The 22,567-nt window shown below is 46.5% G+C and overlaps 3 protein-coding genes across 4 annotated transcripts in view; 1 reads left to right on the forward strand and 2 right to left on the reverse strand.

The window, feature by feature from the left end:
- Positions 1 to 4,416, forward strand: part of LOC129859774 (cohesin subunit SA-1-like) — a 45,430-nt gene extending 41,014 nt beyond the window's left edge. For both annotated transcript variants that reach the window (XM_055929881.1, XM_055929880.1), the window contains exons 20-26: positions 935 to 1,063; positions 1,186 to 1,394; positions 1,989 to 2,166; positions 2,247 to 2,357; positions 2,434 to 2,548; positions 2,692 to 2,772; positions 2,895 to 4,416. In XM_055929881.1, coding sequence (XP_055785856.1) covers positions 935 to 1,063; positions 1,186 to 1,394; positions 1,989 to 2,166; positions 2,247 to 2,357; positions 2,434 to 2,548; positions 2,692 to 2,772; positions 2,895 to 2,918 — 847 coding nt within the window. In that variant the 3' untranslated portion in view covers positions 2,919 to 4,416. The remainder of the gene's footprint in view (positions 1 to 934; positions 1,064 to 1,185; positions 1,395 to 1,988; positions 2,167 to 2,246; positions 2,358 to 2,433; positions 2,549 to 2,691; positions 2,773 to 2,894) is intronic.
- Positions 4,417 to 5,386: 970 nt separating this feature from the next.
- On the reverse strand, positions 5,387 to 9,294 carry LOC129859776 (propionyl-CoA carboxylase beta chain, mitochondrial-like). The gene is made up of 13 exons (XM_055929882.1): positions 9,023 to 9,294; positions 8,769 to 8,888; positions 8,586 to 8,654; positions 8,396 to 8,452; positions 8,204 to 8,317; positions 7,866 to 7,976; positions 7,469 to 7,698; positions 7,254 to 7,335; positions 7,037 to 7,160; positions 6,606 to 6,713; positions 6,226 to 6,425; positions 6,002 to 6,101; positions 5,387 to 5,927 (listed from the first exon to the last, which is right to left on the reverse strand). The coding sequence occupies exons 1-13, from the start codon at positions 9,266 to 9,268 to the stop codon at positions 5,806 to 5,808; spliced, it is 1,683 nt and encodes a 560-aa protein (XP_055785857.1). The 5' UTR covers positions 9,269 to 9,294; the 3' UTR covers positions 5,387 to 5,805.
- Positions 9,295 to 9,766: 472 nt separating this feature from the next.
- On the reverse strand, positions 9,767 to 14,914 carry LOC129859777 (neutral cholesterol ester hydrolase 1-like). The gene is made up of 6 exons (XM_055929883.1): positions 14,524 to 14,914; positions 13,016 to 13,259; positions 12,008 to 12,077; positions 11,526 to 11,697; positions 11,205 to 11,344; positions 9,767 to 11,093 (listed from the first exon to the last, which is right to left on the reverse strand). The coding sequence occupies exons 1-6, from the start codon at positions 14,662 to 14,664 to the stop codon at positions 10,607 to 10,609; spliced, it is 1,254 nt and encodes a 417-aa protein (XP_055785858.1). The 5' UTR covers positions 14,665 to 14,914; the 3' UTR covers positions 9,767 to 10,606.
- Positions 14,915 to 22,567: the final 7,653 nt, after the last annotated feature.

A 22,567-nucleotide genomic window follows, 5' to 3' on the forward strand; every position in this document is an offset into this window, starting at 1 on the left:
TCTTCCTCTCACCTCTCTCGTCCCACTCTTCCTCTCACCTCTCTCGTCCCACTCTTCCTCTCACCTCTCTCGTCCCACTCTTCCTCTCACCTCTCTCGTCCCACTCTTCCTCTCACCTCTCTCGTCCCACTCTTCCTCTCACCTCTCTCGTCCCACTCTTCCTCTCACCTCTCTCGTCCCACTCTTCCTCTCACCTCTCTCGTCCCACTCTTCCTCTCACCTCTCTCGTCCCACTCTTCCTCTCACCTCTCTCGTCCCACTCTTCCTCTCACCTCTCTCGTCCCACTCTTCCTCTCACCTCTCTCGTCCCACTCTTCCTCTCACCTCTCTCGTCCCACTCTTCCTCTCACCTCTCTCGTCCCACTCTTCCTCTCACCTCTCTCGTCCCACTCTTCCTCTCACCTCTCTCGTCCCACTCTTCCTCTCACCTCTCTCGTCCCACTCTTCCTCTCACCTCTCTCGTCCCACTCTTCCTCTCACCTCTCTCGTCCCACTCTTCCTCTCACCTCTCTCGTCCCACTCTTCCTCTCACCTCTCTCGTCCCACTCTTCCTCTCACCTCTCTCGTCCCACTCTTCCTCTCACCTCTCTCGTCCCACTCTTCCTCTCACCTCTCTCGTCCCACTCTTCCTCTCACCTCTCTCGTCCCACTCTTCCTCTCACCTCTCTCGTCCCACTCTTCCTCTCACCTCTCTCGTCCCACTCTTCCTCTCACCTCTCTCGTCCCACTCTTCCTCTCACCTCTCTCGTCCCACTCTTCCTCTCACCGCTCTCGTCCCACTCTTCCTCTCACCGCTCTCCCCCCTCGTCCCACTCTTCCTCTCACCTCTCTCCCCCCTCGTCCCACTCTTCCTCTCACCTCTCTCCCCCCTCGTCCCACTCTTCCTCTCACCTGTCTCACCCCTCGTCTCTTTTCCTGTCTCCCCCCTCCACAGGGATGGTATAGAGTTTGCCTTTAAGTACCAGAACCCCCATGGTGCAGAGTTCCCTCCTCCTAACCTGGCCTTCCTAGAGGTCCTCTCAGAGTTCTCCTCCAAACTGCTGCGACAGGACAAGAAGACTGTGTAAGTACCTGCCCTGTGTGTGTGTGTGTGTGTGTGTGTGTGTGTGTGTGTGTGTGTGTGTCTGTCAAATTATTATGGCACAATAAGCAGACTGTGTGTGTAACCCGTCTCTCTCCTCCCAGTCACTCGTATCTGGAGAAGTTCATGTCAGAGTCGATGTCGGAGCGTCGTGAGGACGTGTGGCTGCCGTTAATCTCCTACCGGAACAGTCTGCTAACAGGAGGAGAGGATGGGGACCGGATGTCGGTAACGTCAGGCGCCAGCAGCAAGACCAGCTCCATCCGCAGCAAGAAGGGACGGACGCCAATACACAAGAGTAAACGCATCGAGGGTGGGTCTATCTCAGAGACATACATTGAGTGTACAAAACATTAGGAACACCTTCCTAATATTGAACAGTCTCAATTCTTCGGGGCATGGACTACAAGGTGTCGAAAGCGTTCCACTGGGATGCTGGCCCATGTTGACTCCAATGCTTCTCACAGTTGTCTTGTTGGCTGGATGTCCTTTGGTTGGTGGACCCTTCTTGATACACAGTGTAAAAATGTAAAAAACAGCAGCGTTGCAGTTCTTGATACACTGGAACCAGTGAGCCTGACACCTACTACCGTACCCTGTTCAAAGGCACCTAAATCTTTTGTCTCGCCCATTCACCCTCTGAATGGCACGTGTACACAATCCATGTCTCATTTGTCTCAAATCCTTCTTTAACCTCTCCTCCCCTTCATCTACACTGATTGATGGGGATTTAACAAGTGACATCAATAAGGGATCATAGCTTTCACCTGGATTCACCAGGTCAGTCTGTCATGGAAAGAGCAGGTGTTCCTAATGTTTTGTACACTCCCTGTATAAATACAAGTACCTACAGATGTTGCTAAAATGTGTGTTTTTATCTGTCTCTCTCTCTCTGTCGGCCCACTAGAGGAGAGTAGTGTGGAGGCCTCCTGGCTTCGTGGTAATGACAGCCTCCAGACACCGGGGGCGCTAACCACCCCTCAGCTCACCTCCACTGTCCTCAGAGAAAACCCACGGCAGGCGGCGGACACACACCTACCTGACCACGACTCTGAACCTGGCTCAGAGAACGATTATGTACACAAGTAAGTGTGTGTGTGTGTGTGTGTGTGTGTGTGTACGCACGTCCACTGTCTGTGTGTGTGTGTAACCCTCTCCTCTGCAGTCCCCAGATGCAGATGTCTTGGCTAGGCCAACAGAAGATGGAGGACAGCAGGAAGGATAGAACAGCCATGAACTACATGAAGGCCCGCAACCAGACTGTCAGACAAACTGTGTACGTGTCTAGTGTGTGTGTGTGTGTGTGTGTGTGTCTAGTGTGTGTATGTACTGACCCCCCCACCTCTCTCTAGTCGTGGTCTGATGGAGGATGACGCGGAGCCAATCTTTGAGGACGTCATGATGTCATCGCGAGGTCAACTGGAGGACATGAACGAGGAGTTCGAAGACACCATGGTCATCGACCTGGTCAGTGACATCACTTCCTGTCGCTGTGACATCACTTCCTGTCTGTCGTGTTTGATTCTGTCGTTTTCGATCGTCAATTCTGTTGTGTAATTCGGCCAGTCTATATCGCATCATTCGTTGATTCTCGCGTTCTATCGTTCCAGCCTCCCTCCAGGAACAGGCGTGAGAGGGCGGAGCTCAGACCAGACTTCTTTGACTCAGCAGCAATGATCGAGGACGAGTCGGTAAGGCGAACAAACACACACTCAGCCTTGCAGTGGTAAACCAGTGTGACCCTAAGATATCTAAAACATGATCCATGATGATAGCTGTCATTTAACGACATCTCTTTTGTCCGTTATCTCAGGGTTTCACCATGCCCATGTTCTGATCCAGTGTTCCCAGTCCTTCCTGGAAGGGGGAGGGGCCTTCGACAGGATGAGCTGTCAATCAAACATCAGACTGTCTGTCAGAACTTTTATCACACACACCTGAACACCCAGATGAACTCTGATCAGCTAGTTGACGGCCTTGTGTGTGTGTGGAGTGGATCTGTTGGGATCTACCCTGAAGCTCGAGGGATCCACTCACTGGCCGGCCGAAGGATCCCACTCAACCCTGAGGACAAAATATCGTACAGAGTATCTATCGTACATAGAGAAGATCTTTTATCGTTCAGTGGACGTGTGGGTGTGTTGGCTACAAACCGGACAAAATATCATACAAAACATTGTTCCACATTTCTTTAAAAATATTGTAAACTTTCAGCCCTTCCTGTTTGTTCCCACTGACTTGTTTTAACTTCCTGTTATTGTTAGCGTTCTGGCTAATCTCTCCGCTAGCTCTATGGTACTCATGGCCCTGTGCGCCCGGCTATACAGTCCCCCATGCCACACAGTTGTATGGTTGTTTCGTTCCACTTCCGACGTCATGTATAGACCCCCCCCCCCAGATGGAACTTGATATTTAATGTGATAAATCTTTACTCTTTCATTTGTTATCTTTACTCTCTCACTCCTGTCTCATCTCTCTTTACTCTCTCTTCCCTTTCGATAGTGTTGAGAATATCCTGTATTTGGTTTTATTGGCAAATGCACCAAACAGCAACCAATGGGACCAGAACTAGAAGAGTTCTCATTGGCCATACAAGAGGCTGTGACGTCATAGCCAAATCCCAAGCCCCTCCCCCTCAGAACTTCAGACACACCCACGGTGGAATCGCGGCTTTTTAAAAACGTTTTAAAAATAAATATATTTTGAATTTCAGTAGCTTTAGTACAAAGTTTTAAATGAAGTGAGTTTTACATTTTTTTTGTCCGATTTATTTGTTTGTACAGTTATCTTTCTGAAAAAGTATCTTGTTTGTTGCCAAACGGTTGCCTAAATGCTTATATCTGATTAGTCCCTACTGCTCAGGCTGTTGCCATGGATACCCAGCCTGTTAAGCGCCATATAAGGGTGTGTCCAGTGCGACCGTAGATGTTGTGCAGGCTCAATAGTCTAAAGTGACTTCCTCTCCATCTGCACTGATGAGAAGACCTGGACAGGTAACAGCTAATATCCAGTAGCCTTCTACCATATTCATTTCACCTGTCCTCTCTTTTCAGATCAGTGCATATAAAGGTGGAGACCAGCAGAGAATACCCCTCTAGTCTTATGATGTGGCTGTAGTTACACATAACAGTTGATTGGTTGTCTTATCACTTTGACCCACCCCTATTGTTCTTCTACTGGCTGGTTAAGCTGCCCTTCTGTAAATATCAGAGATGATTGGTTCTTTCTGTAGCGATGGCATCACCTGCCCTTTAACCTTCTAAAATACTGTGTTTTTTTTCTTCCTGTGAACTTGTTGATCTTATCTTTTTTAAATAAATAAAATCTGTAATCTATTTCTGGATTGTGTGTTTTGCTGTATTGGACCAGTTCTAAGAATAGACTCCATACAGTGCCTTTGGAAAGTATTCAGACCCCTTGACTTTTTTCACATTTTGTTACGTTACAGCCAAATGTAAAAATGTATTAAATGTTTCCCTTATCAATTGACACATAATACCCCATAATGACAAAGCGAAAACAGGTTGACATTTATTTTTTTAAATTTAACTGATAAATAGTCAGACTCTTTGCTATGAGACTATAAATTGAGCTCCGGTGCATTCTGTTTCCATCTATCATCCTTGAGCTTTTTCTACAACTTGATTGGAGATGATTTGGAAAAGCACACAGTCTATATGAGGTCCCAAAGTTTGTCTGCATGTCAGAGCAAAAAACAAGCCATGAGGTCGAAGGACTTATCCGTAGAGCTCCAAGACAGTAACATAACAAAATGTGGAACACTTTCCGAATGCACTGTGTGTGTATATATAAATAAAAATAAGACAAGCTGTCTATTTGACTCCAGAGGGGGAGAACTATGGAGACTGAGCCCCAACAACAGAGTATCTGTACTTTAGTCTTTATATATCACTTTTACTTCACATTCCGAAAGAAAATAATGTACTTTTTTCTCCATACATTTTCCATGACACGCAAAGTACTCATTACATTTCAGATGCTTAGCAAGACAGGAAATGGTCCAATTCTCAAACTTAAGAGAACATCCCTACTGCCTCTGATCTGGAAGACTTACTAAACACATGCTTCGTTTGTAAATGTCAGTTGTTGTGCCTCTGGCTCTCCGTATATAGTATAAAAATGGGTGCTGTCTAGTTTGCTTAATATAAGGAATTTGAAAGTTATACTTGTGATACTTAAGTATATTTTAGCAATTACATTACAAACCGTTGATATTACACACACACGTTCAAACTCTCATTGGGATATAAAGTTCTGTCTCACACAAGGACAAAGACAGACATCTTTACAATTTCAATCATTTTATTTAACAAACTAGTCTATGGATTCACGGCAGATTCTTCCTAACAAGTCCCACAGGGTTGGGGACAGATAAGTGAATCTAATCCAGGGCTCTCCAACCCTGTTCCTGGAGAGATACCCTCCTGGAGGTTTTTGATCCAACCCCAGTTGTAACTAACCTGATTCAGCTAATTACTTGAATCAGGTGCGCTAGATTGGGGTTTGAGCGAAAACCTACAGGATGGTATCTCTCTAGGAACAGGGTTAGAGATAAAACCTACAGGATGGTATCTCTCTAGGAACAGGTTTAGAGATAAAACCTACAGGATGGTATCTCTCCAGGAACAGCGTTGGAGAGCCCTGCTCTACGCTATAGGTGAAATTGGAGACCGACAGGTCGGGTGGTCGAAGGCGTTTGTGTGTTAGAGTGGGATGTTGGCGTGTTTCTTCCAGGGGTTGGTCTGTTTCTTGGAGGCCAGAACCTCCAGATCCCTACAGATCCTCTTCCGGGTGGTCGACGGCACGATGATGTCATCCACGAACCCTGAAACACACACGGTTACGATGGGGGAGTGGGTGTAAGGTTTGTTGGAACGGATGGCGTGTGTGTGTGTGTACCTCTGACAGCAGCAGGGAAAGGGTTGGCAAACTTCTCTACGTATTCAGCCTCCTGCTCTGCCTGGTTGGATTTCCCTCTGAAGATGATTTGCACAGCACCCTGGGAACACATGTTAGAGAGGCAGAAATGTATTGGGAATGTTTTAAAGTGAGCACTGAACTTTTTTTTCCCATTGTGTGCGTTACCTTGGTCTTGTGTAGAAGGTGTGTGTGTGTTGTGTTACCTTGGCTCCCATCACAGCCACCTCTGCAGACGGCCAGGCGTAGTTGACATCTCCTCTCAGGTGCTTGGAACTCATGACGTCATACGCTCCTCCGTAGGCCTTCCTAGTGATGATGGTGATCTTGGGGACGGTGGCCTCAGCAAAGGCAAACAGTAGCTTGGCCCCGTGTCGGATGATACCGCCATACTCCTGAGACGTACCTGAGAGAAACGGCGAGGAAGGTGGAATTCTCTGGTTTGAAAAAAATCGAACTTGTTTTGATTAGAAATGACAGTTGATCACAGTACGGACGTTTCACAATTTATGTGAAAGCTGTCAAGTGAGTCATCTACTTTTTGACGTGCCAATTATTCATGAGGAAAGTCAGACTTGCGCACTACCTGGCAGAAAACCGGGCACGTCCACGAAGGTGAGGATGGGGATGTTGAAAGCGTCGCAGAAACGAACGAAGCGAGCGCCCTTCACTGATGAGTTAATGTCCAGACAACCTGCACACACACAGGAGAAGTATCACCACCACTACCACCGTCATTATCGTCATCACCACCACCACCATCATCATCACCACCGTCATTATCGTCATCACCACTACCACCGTCATTATCGTCATCACCACCACCACCATCATCATCACCACCGTCATTATCGTCATCACCACTACCACCATCATTATTGTCATCACCACCACCACCATCAACATCACCACCACACCACCATCATTATCGTCACCACCACCACCGTCAACATTACCACCACCACCATCACAACCACCACCATCATCATCACTAATCCATCCGACTCTTCTACTCACCAGACGCTACTTTAGGTTGATTCCCTACAATTCCAACAGTTCGTCCGTTCATGCGAGCGAATCCCACTACGATGTTTTTAGCGTAGTTAGGCATGATCTCAAAGAACTCCCTCTCGTCCACAATCTAAAGTTAAAACCACAGATCAATAGACAACAGGCTGTGTGTGTGTGTGTGTGTGTGTGTGTGTGTGTGTGTGTGTGTGTGTGTGTGTCGTACCCCCTGGATGATGTCCAGCATGTCGTAGGCTTTAGTGGTCTCAAAGGGAACGATGGTGTCCAGACCAGGAACCAGTCTATCACTGGAGGAGGAGAGGGATGAGATCAAACATCCTCCAAAGGCCATTCATATGGATTACATTTCAGGAAAATCCCAAATGCCATGGTCAGTTCTGTGATTGGCTAGTCTGTCAGAGGAGTTCTGTGGTTGGGTACCTGGGGTCGTGGCACTCGGTAACGGGGGCGGGGTCCTGGTTGCTAAGGGGAAGGAAGTTGAAGAAGTTTCGGAGGTTGAGCAGAGCATCGATGTCGTTCTCAAACGCACGGTGAGCGACGCCTGACACGGCGGTGTGTGTTTTAGCTCCTCCCAGTTCCTCCTGAGTGACGTCTTCATTGGTGACAGACTTCACTACGTCAGGACCTGTGATGAACAAGTATGAGGTGTCCTACACACACACACACACACACACACACACACACACACACACACACACACACACACACACACACACACACACACACACACACAGATGTAACCCATGTTAGTTGTATTAATTGTACAGTGCATCTATGCAGGAAGGGTCCTGTGGTTCTCCTATACCGTGTGTCTTACCTTGACCATAAAAGTGAAGTCGGTCAGGGCAGGAGAGTAGACAGCTCCTCCAGCACAGGGACCCATGATCAGAGAGATCTGAGGAACCACACCTGACGCCATCACATTCCTCTACAGAGACAAAGACACCGGGAGAGCGCGAGACCGGAAGAGAGCGTGAGACCGGGAGAGACCGGAAGAGAGCGTGATACCGGGAGAGACCGGAAGAGAGCGTGAGACCGGGAGAGCGCGAGACCGGAAGAGAGCGTGAGAGAGAGAGAGTACATTTAGAAGCAATGTAATTTATTTTCTGTCATCCTCATCCCAGTAACCAGTCCAATCAAGCCCCGCCCCCTTACCAGGAAGATGTCCGCGTATCCAGCCAGTGACTCCACCCCCTCCTGGATCCTTGCTCCGCCAGAGTCGTTCAGACCAATGACTGGAGCACCCACCATCATAGCCTGGTCCATGATCTACAGACATAAAGGGATGTGACTAGAAGTAATGAATGAGAGGCCATCAGGCCCTGGAGAGTGAGCCCGTCCTCCTACCTTACAGATCTTCTGTGCGTGAGCCCCAGACAGACTGCCTCCAAATACTGTGAAGTCCTAAGAGAGAGCAAGAGACATTTATTATGAAAATAAATGGTAACTACTTTGATGTGTGTGTGTATGAGTGTGTGTGTGTGTGTGTGTGTGTGTGTGTGTGTGTGTGTGTGTGTGTGTGTGTGTGTGTGTGTACCTGACTGAAGACGTACACCAGCCTTCCGTTGATCCTCCCCTGTCCAGTCACCACACTGTCCCCTGCGAACTAGAGGGAGAGGGAAACTGAAACCATGTTGATGACTGAATCAACATTTTTAAAAATGAATACACATATCCATAGGCTGGATAAAATGTAGGAACCTCTGTTGTGACGTGTTACCTTGTTGTGGTCCTCTTCCATGCCGAAGTCAGAGCAGCGATGTTCCACAAACATGTCATATTCTACAAACGAGTCTTTATCCAACAGGAGCGCAACTCTCTCTCTGGCTGTCAGCTTCCCCTGTGGAGAAGACACACACACCAATCATTACACAGACAAAATGTTATACAGACAGACAGACAGACAGACAGACAGACAAACAGATAAATACACCATCAAACGGACAGACACTTGCGCATGCTCAGATGATTTACCCTTTTGTGTTGCGCGTCAATTCTCTTCTGACCTCCTCCGATCAGCGCAGCATTCCTCTTTCTGTCTATCCTCTCCTGGACGGAGAGATGACTAACGGAATACCACCGCCGCGACTCTTGCTGCAGCTGGGACTGTGCAACGGCTGCCGAAGCCACGCCATGTTTTACCTGTCCGAATGTTTTAAAAGAAGATTTTAGTCCGGAGAGCAGACCGCAGCTGCTCCGTGCTACAGCGAAGGCCGCCATTGTTGTCTGACTGACGTATAAGGGTGGGTGGGGACTGTGTGAAAGTGACGCGCGTTTGAGCCAATCACCAGAAGTAAATTTTTGAATGGCCAGTCAAAAACGAGGTAGATCTGGATGGGGATTGACTTCACGTGTCAACATATTAAGAACCGTATATGATAGGTCAACCTTGAGGGGTTGTAGCTTTAATGTTTGTGGTATCAATGTCATGGAAATACAAACGACACTTCCCCGAAAGTTGGTTTGGAATCTCCTCTGTGATTGGTCGGACTGACCAACGCCCTTTGCCCCTTCCCTCCTAGCCACAGCTCCTTTCCTAAGCACTGTTGTAGAGCTAACATCATTGGATTGGTAGAATAAGCAACATGCTAAATGTATCATGCATTATACATGTGTCACTCATCTATATGTTGAAATCGTTTTGAAACTTAGTGTCTATATTGCACTGGCTGTGTGTGTGTGTGTGTGTGTGTCTACAGTATAAAACAAGAGAAACACTCAAACTGATTCATATTTATTGGAGGGTAAACATCTATCAACCATTACAATCATAATTGTACATAAAGTACTGACACCCAGCAGCAGTTACAGGGGACAACAGAGATCATTCTGTTCAGCGGAAAACAATCAAACTCTCAGTGTTGTGGGTTGAAAAGTCCTCACTCAATACCCTGTCTAAAGAACATACTTCATTTTCAAGTTTTGTTATTGCTTTTTACAGCACCAGGGGATCGTGTTGTATGGCCCTACCGTTTGAGTCCTCATTGTTTTTCCATCTAGGCACAATTCTATATAGATTGCATTGATGTATAACCCAGTTGTACACATAGCATAATTTAACCCAATCTATTCTAGAAATAGGACTCTTATGGAGTCATCAGATTACTGCATTCTAACACTGCGCATTGATTGGCTTAGATGGAAGTTTATTTTAGTGTATTAGTTTGACAGACAGATAACAGACTGCACGTTTAAAACTCAGCATATGTATTGGTCAGGTCAGGTGAGCAGAGCTGGGATAGGATGATGTCTGTGTGGGTTTAACTGAACCAAACGTATTATGACACACACACACCCCAGAGTGCAAACAGCTACAATCAGGGAACAGTGTCTGTGTTATATTCTTACATTCTAACACAGTTTAAAACACCAGTCCAACCCAGTTTGATCCAGTTTAACCCAGTAAGAGAGACATTCTAACCCAGGTCAACAATCAGGTTTAACCCAGTTGAAAAGCCTTAAAAACCATCCGATTGTCTAACCTGGACATTGGTCTGAAATTCTGACTGCAAGATGGCTTTGGGTTTGCAGCTGCATAGACACACACACACACACACACTAGAGGTTTTCCTGCAGCCAGTCCATGTATCCTCTGATCATTCTTTTCCCCACATCGAAGAAAAACGGCCAGTGAGCAAAACTCAAGGCGCCGTGGAAACCGTCGTCATAGTGATGGCTGGAAACCGCGACGCCCGCGTCCTGTAGCCTCCTGGTGTACATCAACCCATCGTCTCTGAGCACATCGTACTCACATGTTAGAATGTAAGCTCGCGGCGTTCTACCCAGAACCCCCTGCTCCGCCAGCAGTGGCGCCGCTCGGACATCCAGCAAACCCGGGAGAAGATCACCCTCCTGCCCTGTGACCTCCTGTGACCCCATCTCCATGCCAACAGGCTTGTAATGCTTAATGTGTTTGGCCGGCAGAAGAGTGGTCCAGTTGAGATGGGAGCGGACGGAGGGAGGGATGGATGGATGATGGAGGATGGAGGGGGACAAGAGGAGGGGATGGAGAGAGGTATCAACCCCCAGGTAGAGCAGCCAGAACCTACAGACAAAGAGAGAGGAGGGTTACTAACACAGGTGTGTATGTGACTGTGTGTGACTGTGTGTGCATGCAGATGTGCGCCAGTGTGTGTGAACATGTACGTGTGTGTACCTGGCCATCATAAAGCGGTGTAGCATGGGTATGTTGTGGTTCTGTTGGTGGGATGGAGTGTTGAGGTCTAGACCCTGGAGGACTGGGTAGATTAACGCCTGAACACTGAACTTCACGCTCACACTGTCATCTACCGAGATCTGTGAAGAGAGGGAGAGTGTGTTAGTGTGTCTCTGTAGACGTGTGTGTGTGTGTGTGTGTGTGTGTGTGTGTGTGTGTGTGTGTGTGTGTGTGTGTGTGTGTGTGTGTGTGTGTGTGTGTGTGTGTGTGTGTGTGTGTGTGTGTGTGTGTGTGTGTGTGTGTGTGTGTGTGTGTGTGTACCTGCTGTGCGACGGCTGCAGCGAGATTTCCTCCAGCGCTGTCACCTGACACGGCCACGCGCTGTGGATCCACAGACAACTTTCCCAGAATGCCCGGCTCCAGGAAGTGCTTGGCTGCAGCCAGACAGTCCTCATACTGCACAGGGAAATGCACTTCTGGAGCCAGACGGTACCTACACACACACACACACACACACACACACTTTTGATATGGTAAAATTGACAAAAAACACTTTTTCATCCTCTTAACAGTTCTGTCCAAACCTTAACTTGTTACTATGGCGTTATAAGAACCCAAGACATTCATGTTGAGTGTGTGTGTGTGTGTGTGTCTTTGTGTGTGTGTGTGTGTGTGTGTGTGTGTGTGTGTGTGTGTGTGTGTGTGTGTGTGTGTGTGTGTGTGTGTGTGTGTGTGTGTGTGTGTGTGTGTGTGTGTGTGTGTGTAACTGAAGCTAATACAGTGTGAAAAGAGGAGACACTTACTCAACAGACACAACCACTGCATTCAGCTCGTCAGACATCTGCCTACACAAGACATCATAGCTCCCCATCTCTGAGAGGAAGACAGGGAGGGGGAAGAGAGAGGTGGGGGAGTAGAGAAGGAGAGAGAGATGGAGGAGTAGAGGAGAGAAAGAGAGAGAGATGGAGGAGTAGAGGAGGAGTAGAGGAGGAGAGATAGAGAGAGAGATGGGCAGTAGAGGAGGAGAGAAAGAGAGAGATGGGGGAGTAGAGGAGAGAAAGAGAGAGAGATGGAGGAGTAGAGGAGGAGAGAGAGAGAGAGAGATGGGGAGTAGAGGAGGAGAGAAAGAGAGAGAGGTGGAGGAGTAGAGGAGGAGAGATGGGGGAGTAGAGGAGAGAAAGAGAGACAGATGGGGGAGTAGATGAGGAGAGAAAGAGAGAGAGATGGGGCAGTAGAGGAGGAGAGAAAGAGAGAGAGATGGGGCAGTAGAGGAGGAGAGAAAGAGAGAGATGGGGAGTAGAGGAGAAGAGAAAGAGAGAGATGGGGGAGTAGAGGAGGAGAGAAAGAGAGAGATGGGGGAGTAGAGGAGGAGAGAAAGAGAGAGAGATGGGGCAGTAGAGGAGGAGAGAAAGAGAGAGAGATGGGGGAGTAGAGGAGGAGAGAAAGAGAGAGAGATGGGGCAGTAGAGGAGAAGAGAGAGAGATGGAGGGGAGTAGAGGAGAGAAAGAGAGAGATGGGGGAGTAGAGACGGAGTTGAGGAGGAGAGAAAGAGAGATGGGGAGATTAGAAGGAGAGAAAGAGGAAGAGAACGAGAGAAAGAGATGGGAGGAATAAAGAAGGAGAGAAAGAGATGGGTGGAGTAGAGAAGGAGAGAAAGAGAGAGGTGGGGGGAGTAGAGAAGGAGAGAAGGGGAGAGAGGTGGGGGAGTAGAGGAGAGAAAGAGAGAGGAAGACAGTGAGAAACCAAAGGTTGTTACATTAGGGTTACATCATGAACTAGATGTGTTTATGCTGGTAAACACACACACTTACTGGTGGCCCCCAGGGCCCATCCTCCTCCATGGTAGAACATCACAGCCCTCCTCAGACCCCCATCTCCTCCCCCCGCGGCAGGGGGCTCGTACACACGCACCGGGACTCTGTCAAAGTCCACGTCACTCACCCTCACCCCGCCTCCCTGCCCTCCCGCCATCTCCCCCGAGGACCCCAGCCCCAATGTGGGCCCCCGAATCACTGTGATGTGGTGACTGAGACCCAGACACTGGCACAGGTCACCCTGGGGGAGAGGGGGAGGGAGATAGAAGGACAGAGAGATAGAGGGAGAGAGACATTTGAATGAGGTCTGAGAGAGCTGGAGTATCCCTGGTAGTTTAGTATGCTAACCCTGTTCTAGGAGCTAGGGCTTTGACTTGAGAGTGAGTGTTTGTTCTGTCCTACCAACTCCATGGTCAATGTCACACCCTTGGCAATGACTACCATAGGAGTTGGCAAGACAGCACAGATCTTTGACCAGGATAGGGCTCCCCAAGGTCCCTTTTAGCAATCTGTCTCTGTCGGTCCTTTCACCTTCTAGCCTACAGCCTGGGGTCTAGACAACGTTGTGAATGTTGCTCTCTTCTACACTGACACTAGTTACAACATGGCTAAAGGTGCTCTGTTCACCCCAGTGTGTATGGGCGTGTTTGTTTGTCTTTACCCCAGGCACTACTTACACCATGACTGTGTGAAATCTAGGTGAAGGGCCACACACACACACACACACACACACACACACACACACACACACACACACACACACACACACACACACACACACACACACACAATAAATGAGTTTGTTCTGTATTTAGCTAGTTCAAATCAATTATCCACATATGATTTCACACAAGGACTGGAGAAAACACAGTAAAGCATTGTTTTAAAGCATCAGTTCACATGTTCTACTTGTTCATACTAACTAGCTAGCTTTACAACGCGTCACATGTTAGCTGCATTATAAACTATCTAGCTAGTATAGCCTCCAATTCTGTGTCTCCAACCAACAGGCCTAAACCTGCTGCACCTGGCTGCGATACTGTCCCACCCTGATCTGTTTCACCTGTCTTTGTGATTGTCTCCACCCCCCTCCAGGTGTCTCCCATCTTCCCCATTATCCCCTGTGTATTTATACCTGTGTCCTCTGTTTGTCTGTTGCCAGTTCGTCTTGTTTGTCAAGTCAACCAGCGGTTTTGTGTCAGCGCCTGCTTTTTCCCCAGTCTCTCTTTTCTTGTCCTCCTGGTTTTGACCCTTGCCTGTCCTGACCCTGTGCCCACCCGCCTGACCACTTTGCCTGCCGTCCTGTACCTTTGACCCACCTCTGGATTTACGACCTCTGCCTGCCTTCCTTGCATCTGGGTCTTACCTTGATTCCTGATAGATACATAGGTCGAGTAATAGAGAAAGTATTGCATTGCCTACTAACGTTACTCGTTAACATAAATAACTGTCAAGCTAACGCAATGTAAACTATGATTGGGTTTATAGCTATTCTTCTTTCTTACCACTTGCAGCATAGCACGGAATACGGCGTCCAGCAGCATCAGTTTCAAAGGCTCCTCGATGGCAGCAGGTAACGGTGTATAGATGTAATAAGGAACACCCACCGTTAATATCAATGTTACTACAACAGAAGACAACTTCATCTTTATAACACCAGTATTGCTATCTATCTCCCCAACGTGAGACGTAGTTAGCTTTATATTAACGATTCGGACTTTGCTCGTTAATACCTCTTAAACGGAATATGTAATTTATATCATTCTTACATATTTTGAACCAGTTGACGATCGAGAACAAGTTACTCCCCTTGTTTTTGTAATTCGGTGTCGTATTTTCTTAGTTAAAAAGTTGCTCCCCTCCGTTTAGCGGTAACATCTTAAAACGGCAACGCCTACTTTTGCATGGTAATGAAACGTGTCAATAGTTTCTCAACCACATGACATCGCTATCAAATCAATTTGACATTGTTCAGAGACGGCTTCTCTCGAATCCACCGCAATTTGTTTAGCTTTTTTTTTACTCCATCAATTCATTTTGATTAACTTTACAGATAAATGCTTCCAAAAAAGTAAATACTTCTACCCCATAGGACTTAGATGAATAAAACCAATCTATGGCAATTATTATTTTTTATTTTTTTTTGGCTATTTCAATGATTTATTTTTCTTAATGTATAAAAAAAAAATACTTTATAACTTCAGTAGCTTCCACCCCAAATCACTTGGATGAATTCAACCAACTTTGATTCAGGGACCTCATCAATAAAATACAAGGCAATTCCTTTTGTATTTTTGGACTTTCTATGAATTTAAAATCATTACATGTGAAAAAAGACTTGATTAAAACGTAAATAGCTTCCACCCCTAAGGATTTTCATAAATAAAAACAACTGTTAGATGTTCGGGGAAATCCCGCTATGCCCTCTGACGAACCATGAAGCAGGCAAAGCATCGAATCTTACTACACCGGCTCCGACTGTGGCAGGGCTTGCAAACTATTACAGACTACAAAAGGAAGCATAGCGGAGAGTTGCCCAGTGACACGAGCCTACCAAACAGCTAAATAACTTCTATGCTTGCTTCGAGGCAAGTAACACTGAAACATGCATGGGAGCATCAGCTGTTCCGGAAGACTGTGTGATCATGCTCTCCATAGCAGCCTATGTGAGTAAGAACTTGAAACAGGTCAACATTCACAAGGCTGCAGGGCCAGACAGATTACCAGAACGTGTACTCCGAGCATGCGCTGACCAACTGGCAAGTGCCTTCACTGACATTTTCAACCTCTCCCTGTCTGAGTCTGTAATACCAACATGTTTCAAGCAGACCATCATAGTCCCTGTGCCCATGAACACTAAGGTAACCTGCCTAAATGACTACCGACCCGTAGCACTCACATCTGTAGCCATGAAAGGCTGGTCATGGCTCACATCAACACCATTATCCCAGAAACCCTAGACCCACTCAAATTTGCATACCGCACCAACAGATCCACAGATGATGCAATCTCTATTGCACTCCACACTGCCCTTTCCCACCTGGACAAAAGGAACACCTATGTGAGAATGCTATTCATTGACTACAGCTCAGCGTTCAACACCATAGTGCCCTCAAAGTTCATCGCTAAGGACCCTGGGACTAAACACCTCCCTCTGCAACTGGATCCTGGACTTCCTGACGTGCCGCCCCCAGGTAGCAAGGGTAGGTAACAACACATCCGCCACGCTGTTCCTCAACATGGGGGCCCTTCGTGGTGCGTGCTCAGTCCCCTCTTGTACTCCCTGTTCACTCATGACTGCACGGCCAGGCACAACTCCAACACCATCATTAAGTTTGCTGATGACACAACAGTGGTAGGCCTGATCACTGACAACAATGAGACAGCCTATAGGGAGGTCAGAGACCTGACCGTGTGGTGCAAGTGTAACAGTTTAACTTTACGTCGTCCCCTCGCCCCGGGCGCGAACCAGGGACCTTCTGCACACATCAGCAACTGACACCCACGAAGCGTCGTTACCCATCGCTCCACAAAGGCCGCGGCCCTTGCAGAGCAAGGGGAAACCCTACTTAAAGTCTCAGAGCAAGTGACGTAACTGATTGAAATGCTACTAGCGCGTACCCGCTAACTAGCTAGCCATTTCACATCCGTTACACTCACCCCCCTTTCAACCTCCTCCTTTTCCGCAGCAACCAGTGATCCGGGTCAACAGCATCAATGTAACAGTATAACTTTACGTCGTCCCCTCGCCCCGACACGGGCGCGAACCTGGGACCCTCTGCACACATCAACAACGGTCGCCCACGAAGCACGGTCGTTACCCATCGCTCCACAAAGGCCGCGGCCCTTGCAGAGCAAGGGGAAACCCTACTTAAAGTCTCAGAGCAAGTGACGTAACTGATTGAAATGCTACTAGCGCGTACCCGCTAACTAGCTAGCCATTTCACATCCGTTACACAAGGACAACAACTTCTCCCTCAACGTGATCAAGACACAGGAGATGATTGTGGACTACAGGAAAAGAAGGACCGAGCACGCCCCCATTCTCATCGACGGGGCTGTAGTGGAGCATATTGAGGGCTTCAAGTTCCTTGGCGTCCACATCACCAACAAACTAACAGGGTCCAAGCACACCAAGACAGTCGTGAAGAGGGACTGAAAAGATTTGGCATGGGTCCTCAGATCCTCAAAAGGTTTTACAGCTGCACCATCGAGAGCATCCTGACTGGTTGCATCACTGCCTGGTATGGCAATTGCTCGGCCTCCGACCACAAGGCATGACAGAGGGTAGTGCGTATGGCCCAGTACATCACTGGGGCCAAGCTTCCTGTCATCCAGGACCTCTATACCAGGTGGTGTCAGAGGAAGGCCAGAAAAATTGTCAAAGACTCCAGCCACCCTAGTCATAGACTGTTCTCTCTGCTACCGCACGGCAAGCGGTACCGGAACGCCAAGTCTAGGTCCAAGAGGTTTCTAAACAGCTTCTACCCCCAAGCCACAAGACTCCTGAACATCTAATCAATTGGCTACCCAGATTATTTGCATTGCCCCCCCCCTCTTTTACACTGCTGCTACTTCTCTCTGTTTATTATCATCTATGCATAGTCACTTTAATAACTCTACCTATATGTAAATATTACCTCAATTACCTTGACTAACCGGTGCCCCGCACATTGACTCTGTACCAGTACCCCCTGTATATAGCCTCGCTACTGTTATTTTACTGCTGCTCTTTAATTATTTGTTACTTTTTTAAAACTATTTTCTACATTGTACAGTCTTGGCCAAAAGTTGAGAATGACACAAATATGAATTTTCACAAAGTCTGCTGCCTCAGTTTGTATGATGGCAATTTGCATATACTCCAGAATGTTATGAAGAGTGATCAGATGAATTGCAATTAATTGCAAAGTCCCTCTTTGCCATGCAAATGAACTGAATCCCCAAAAAACATTTCCACTACATTTCAGCCCTGCCACAAAAGGACCAGCTGACATCATGTCAGTGATTCTCTCATTAACACAGGTGTGAGTGTTGACGAGGACAAGGCTGGAGATCACTCTGTCATGCTGATTGAGTTCGAATAACAGACTGGAAGCTTCAAAAGGAGGGTGGTGCTTGGAATCATTGTTCTTCCTTTGTCAACCATGGTAACCTGCAAAGAAACACGTGCCGTCATCATTGCTTTGCACAAAAAGGGCTTCACAGACAAGGATATTGCTGCCAGTAAGATTGCACCTAAATCAACCATTTATCGGATCATCAAGAACTTCAAGGAGAGCGGTTCTATTGTTGTGAAGAAGGCTTCAGGGCGCCCAAGAAAGTCCAGCAAGAGCCAGGAACGTCTCCTAAAGTTTATTCAGCTGTGGAATCGGGGGAACCACCAGTACAGAGCTTGCTCAGGAATGGCAGCAGGCAGGTGTGAGTGCATCTGCACGCACAGTGAGGTGAAGACTTTTGGAGGATGTCCTGTTGTCTTTTTCTTATTGGTGTCCTTTAGTAGTGGTTTCTTTGCAGCAATTCAACCATGTAGGCCTGATTTCACGATGTCTCCTCTGAACAGTTGATGTTGAGATGTGTCTGTTACTTGAAGTCTGTGAAGCATTTATTTGGGCTGCAATCTGAGGTGCAGTTAACTCTAATGAACTTATCCTCTGCAGCAGAGGTAACTCTGGGTCTTCCTTTCCTGTGGCGGTCCTGATAAGAGCCAGTTTCATCATAGCGCTTGATGGTTTTTGTGGCTGTACTTAAAGAAATCTTTTTTGAAATTTTCCAGATTGACTGACCTTCATGTCTTAAAGTAATGGAGGACTGTCATTTCTCTTTGCTTATTTGAGCTGTTCTTGCCATAATATGGACTTGGTCTTTTACTATCTTCTGCTATCTTCTGCATACCAACCCTACCTTTTCACAACACAACTGATTGGCTCAAACGCATTAAGAAGGAAAGAAATTCCACAAATGAACTTTTAACAAGGTACACCTGTTAATTTAAATTTATTCCAGGTGACTACCTCATGAAGCTGGCTAAGAGAATGCCAAGAGTGTGCAAAGCTGTCATCAAGGCAAAGGTTTAACACTTTTTGGGTTACTACTTGATTCCATATGTGTTATTTCATAGTTTTGATGTCTTCACTATTATTCTACAACGTAGAAAATAGTAACAATAAAGGCAACCCCTTGAATGAGTAGGTGTGTACAAACTTTTGACTGGTACTGTAATCCTGGCAAAGTCCTAATCATAAAGCTAAGAAGATTGCACTCCAAGGTCCCTTACCTACCCCATTGTGTGGTAGCCTACAGCGAATGGAAGTATGGGAAACTATGTTTTTCGGTGGGGACGGCAGTTAACTAGTATGACCAGTAGGTGGCGCTATTGGTCTCAGAATTAAAACGTGGTGTGGTCTGTACTGGCACCGTTAGATTTAGGACAGCAGGGGTCGTCAGTGGCCAGAAGAACATTCATCCACTGAATCACAAGACAGCTACAGCTAGGGGTTTTCCTGACCATGAGTCCTGAGTCCTGACCAACTTTAAAAAAGCCTCTATCTCCAGGCCATCAGACTGTTGAAAAGCTATCACTAGCCGGTACCCTGGCCTGCACCTTAGACACTGTCTCTAGCCGGCTACCTGCCCAGTACTCTGCCCTGCACCTTGAGACTAATGCCACGTGTATAGATAGAGTCATTAAACCCTGTCCCCCTCATATTCTGTTAATATACTGTTGTTTACTCACTGTGTATGTATCTACTGTAATATACCTAGCCTAATATAACTCCTACCGTACATACCATTGTCTTTACAAATGATATACTGTCTATACACACCACATATTTATATTCTGAATTCTGACACATGCTCACTGTCATATATCTATTCTGGGTTGCTGATTGGACCCATTCTGTCGTTTCTTGATTTCTTGTATCGATTTATGTATTTGTATTGTATTGTGAGACATTCTACTGCCCTGTTGGAGATAGAAACATAAGGATTTCCCTGCACCTGCTATAACGCCTGCAAATCTGTGTATGCGACCAATATACTTTGATTTGATTCGATCAGAACTATACCCTCCCTAATAGTATTTTAATGGTCTCTCTCCCTCAATTCTATCCCTCCCTCCATTCTCTCTGTCTCTCTCTCTCTCTCTCTGTCTCTCTCTCTCTCTCTCTCTCTCTTCCCACGCTGTATCTCTTCCCTTGGAGACCCTCCTGGAAACGTAAACAAACAACAGACTAGAATTTTAGATCTGAACTCTCCCCCTCATTTTCCAAAACACAACTGTGTGTGCGTGTGCGTGTATGTGTGTAGACCAGCAACACTAGACCGTGTCAGATTATGGAAGATGGGTGTGTTTTCTTTCTCTCCCAGAAGTGTGAACTTGCTCACTCCCCCTCATGTGTGTTTATGTATGTTTCTCTTCCTCAACCACTGGAAACTAGCTTCTCAGTATTCTGTGTGTGTGTGTGTGTGTGTCTTGTTCCCAACCCCGAGGCTAGCTTCCCTGTCTTCTGTGGCGGACCAAAGTGTTGAGTTGTGAGCCAGAGGCTGACTGAAATGGAAATGCATTTCTGTCTCATGCATTTATTCCTGCTAGATTACTGTATCCACCACCTCAGTGTGTGTGTGTGTGACAGAGAGAAATGCTAAAATGGAAAAAGGTGTAATTTACTCATGTTAACTTATTTACTATAACTCCTGTCAGTCAGAGGCAGTAAGTCTGCCCCCAATGCCTCTCACCCACCCAATACCAAGAGACGACAGTACAAGAACAAGAGAGGAAGGAGGGAATGAAAGAGGGGGAGGAGGGGAAAATGGGGAGAGGGAAGAAAGTGGATTAGCTAAATTTGTCCAGGGGAGAAAATTTGTGTGTCTCGAATCTCGACGGCCATCTGGAAGACATGGGTGACAATCACCATCTACACACACACACACACACACACACACACACACACACACTGATTACTACAGTATAACTCTGTAATGATCGTGTAATAATGTGCTTGGGGCAGAAGGAGAAAGCCACGCTCATCCACACACCTTTTTGCAAATCTGAGTCAACATTCAAACATGGAAAAGAAATCTACTCAAACTCCCAAACAGTGTAGTGATAATGTAAGGCTTCCATTATATTTCTTCCACATTTACAGACTTTCAAACATCAAAGGGTTAGGGCCAGAGGGAAGGGGTAGGGAGGAAATAGGGCAGGCTACTAGGATACAAGGATAGAAATCAGGCTGGAAGAGAGAGGTTTGGGTTAGCCGTCAAGGGTCAGAGGTCAGAGAGCTGCTTTCTGTGAGTCAGAATCTTAGCCCTGAACTTTGAAACACAAAGAGGGCTCTCTTCTTCTACTGTTCTATTGGTGGTCACACAAACAAACACACACTCACACACACATCTTCTTCTGTCTGTTTTGACTTCTCACTTCTTCTCACCATAGCCAACGCCCAATTTTTCTCCCATGAGCCTCTTTGCTCATTGATGTGATCCTGATGTTCTGTCCCCCCATAGCTGCGGGAAGTATTTTGGGGGTGGGGGTGCTGTGATTTATTTAAAAACATTTTTGCCCGTACTGAATCGGTCTGCTAATACTAATAAAGGAATAGTAAAGGCCCAGTGCACTACTTTTGTGGATAAAAAAACAAACATATATTTGACTGTTTACCATCATTCGTAATTTCAGTCTGATAATTATCTGTACAAAACAGTTCATCTGATAATGCTTAATATACCGTACCAGCCAAAAGTTTGGACACACCCAATCATTCAAGGGTTTTTCTTTATTTTTTACTATTTTCTACATTGTAGAATAATAGCGAAGACATCAAAACTATGAAATAACACATATTTGAATCATGTAGTAACCAAAAAAGTGTTAAACAAATCAAAGCATATTTTATATTTGAGATTCTTCAAAGTTGCCACTCTTTGCGTTGATGACAGATTTGCACACTCTTGGCATTCTCTCAACCAGTATTACCTGGAATGCTTTTCCAACAGTCATGAAGGAGTTCCCACATATGCTGAGTACTTGTTGGATGCTTTTCCTTCACTCTGAGGTCCAATTCATCCCAAACCATCTCAATTGGGTTGAGGTCAGGTGATTGTGGAGACCAGGTCATCTGATGCAGCACTCCATCACTCTCCTTCTTGGTCAAATAGCCCTTACACAGCCTGGAGGTGTGTTTTGGATCATTGTCCTGTTGAAAAACAAATGATAGTCCCATTAAGCGCAAACCAGAGGGGATGGCGTATCGCTGTAATCAAATCAAATCAAATGTATTTATATAGCCCTTCTTACATCAGCTGATATCTCAAAGTGCTGTACAGAAACCCAGCTTAAAACCCCAAACAGCAAGCAATGCAGGTGTAGAAGCACGGTGGCTAGGAAAAACTCCCGAGAAAGGCCAAAACCTAGGAAGAAACCTAGAGAGGAACCAGGCTATGAGGGGTGGCCAGTCCTCTTCTGGCTGTGCTGTGTGGAGATTATAACAGAACATGGCCAAGATGTTCAAATGTTCATAAATGACCAGCATGGTCAAATAATAA

Source organism: Salvelinus fontinalis, chromosome 7 (assembly GCF_029448725.1).
Source record: "Salvelinus fontinalis isolate EN_2023a chromosome 7, ASM2944872v1, whole genome shotgun sequence".
NCBI lineage: Eukaryota > Metazoa > Chordata > Actinopteri > Salmoniformes > Salmonidae > Salvelinus > Salvelinus fontinalis.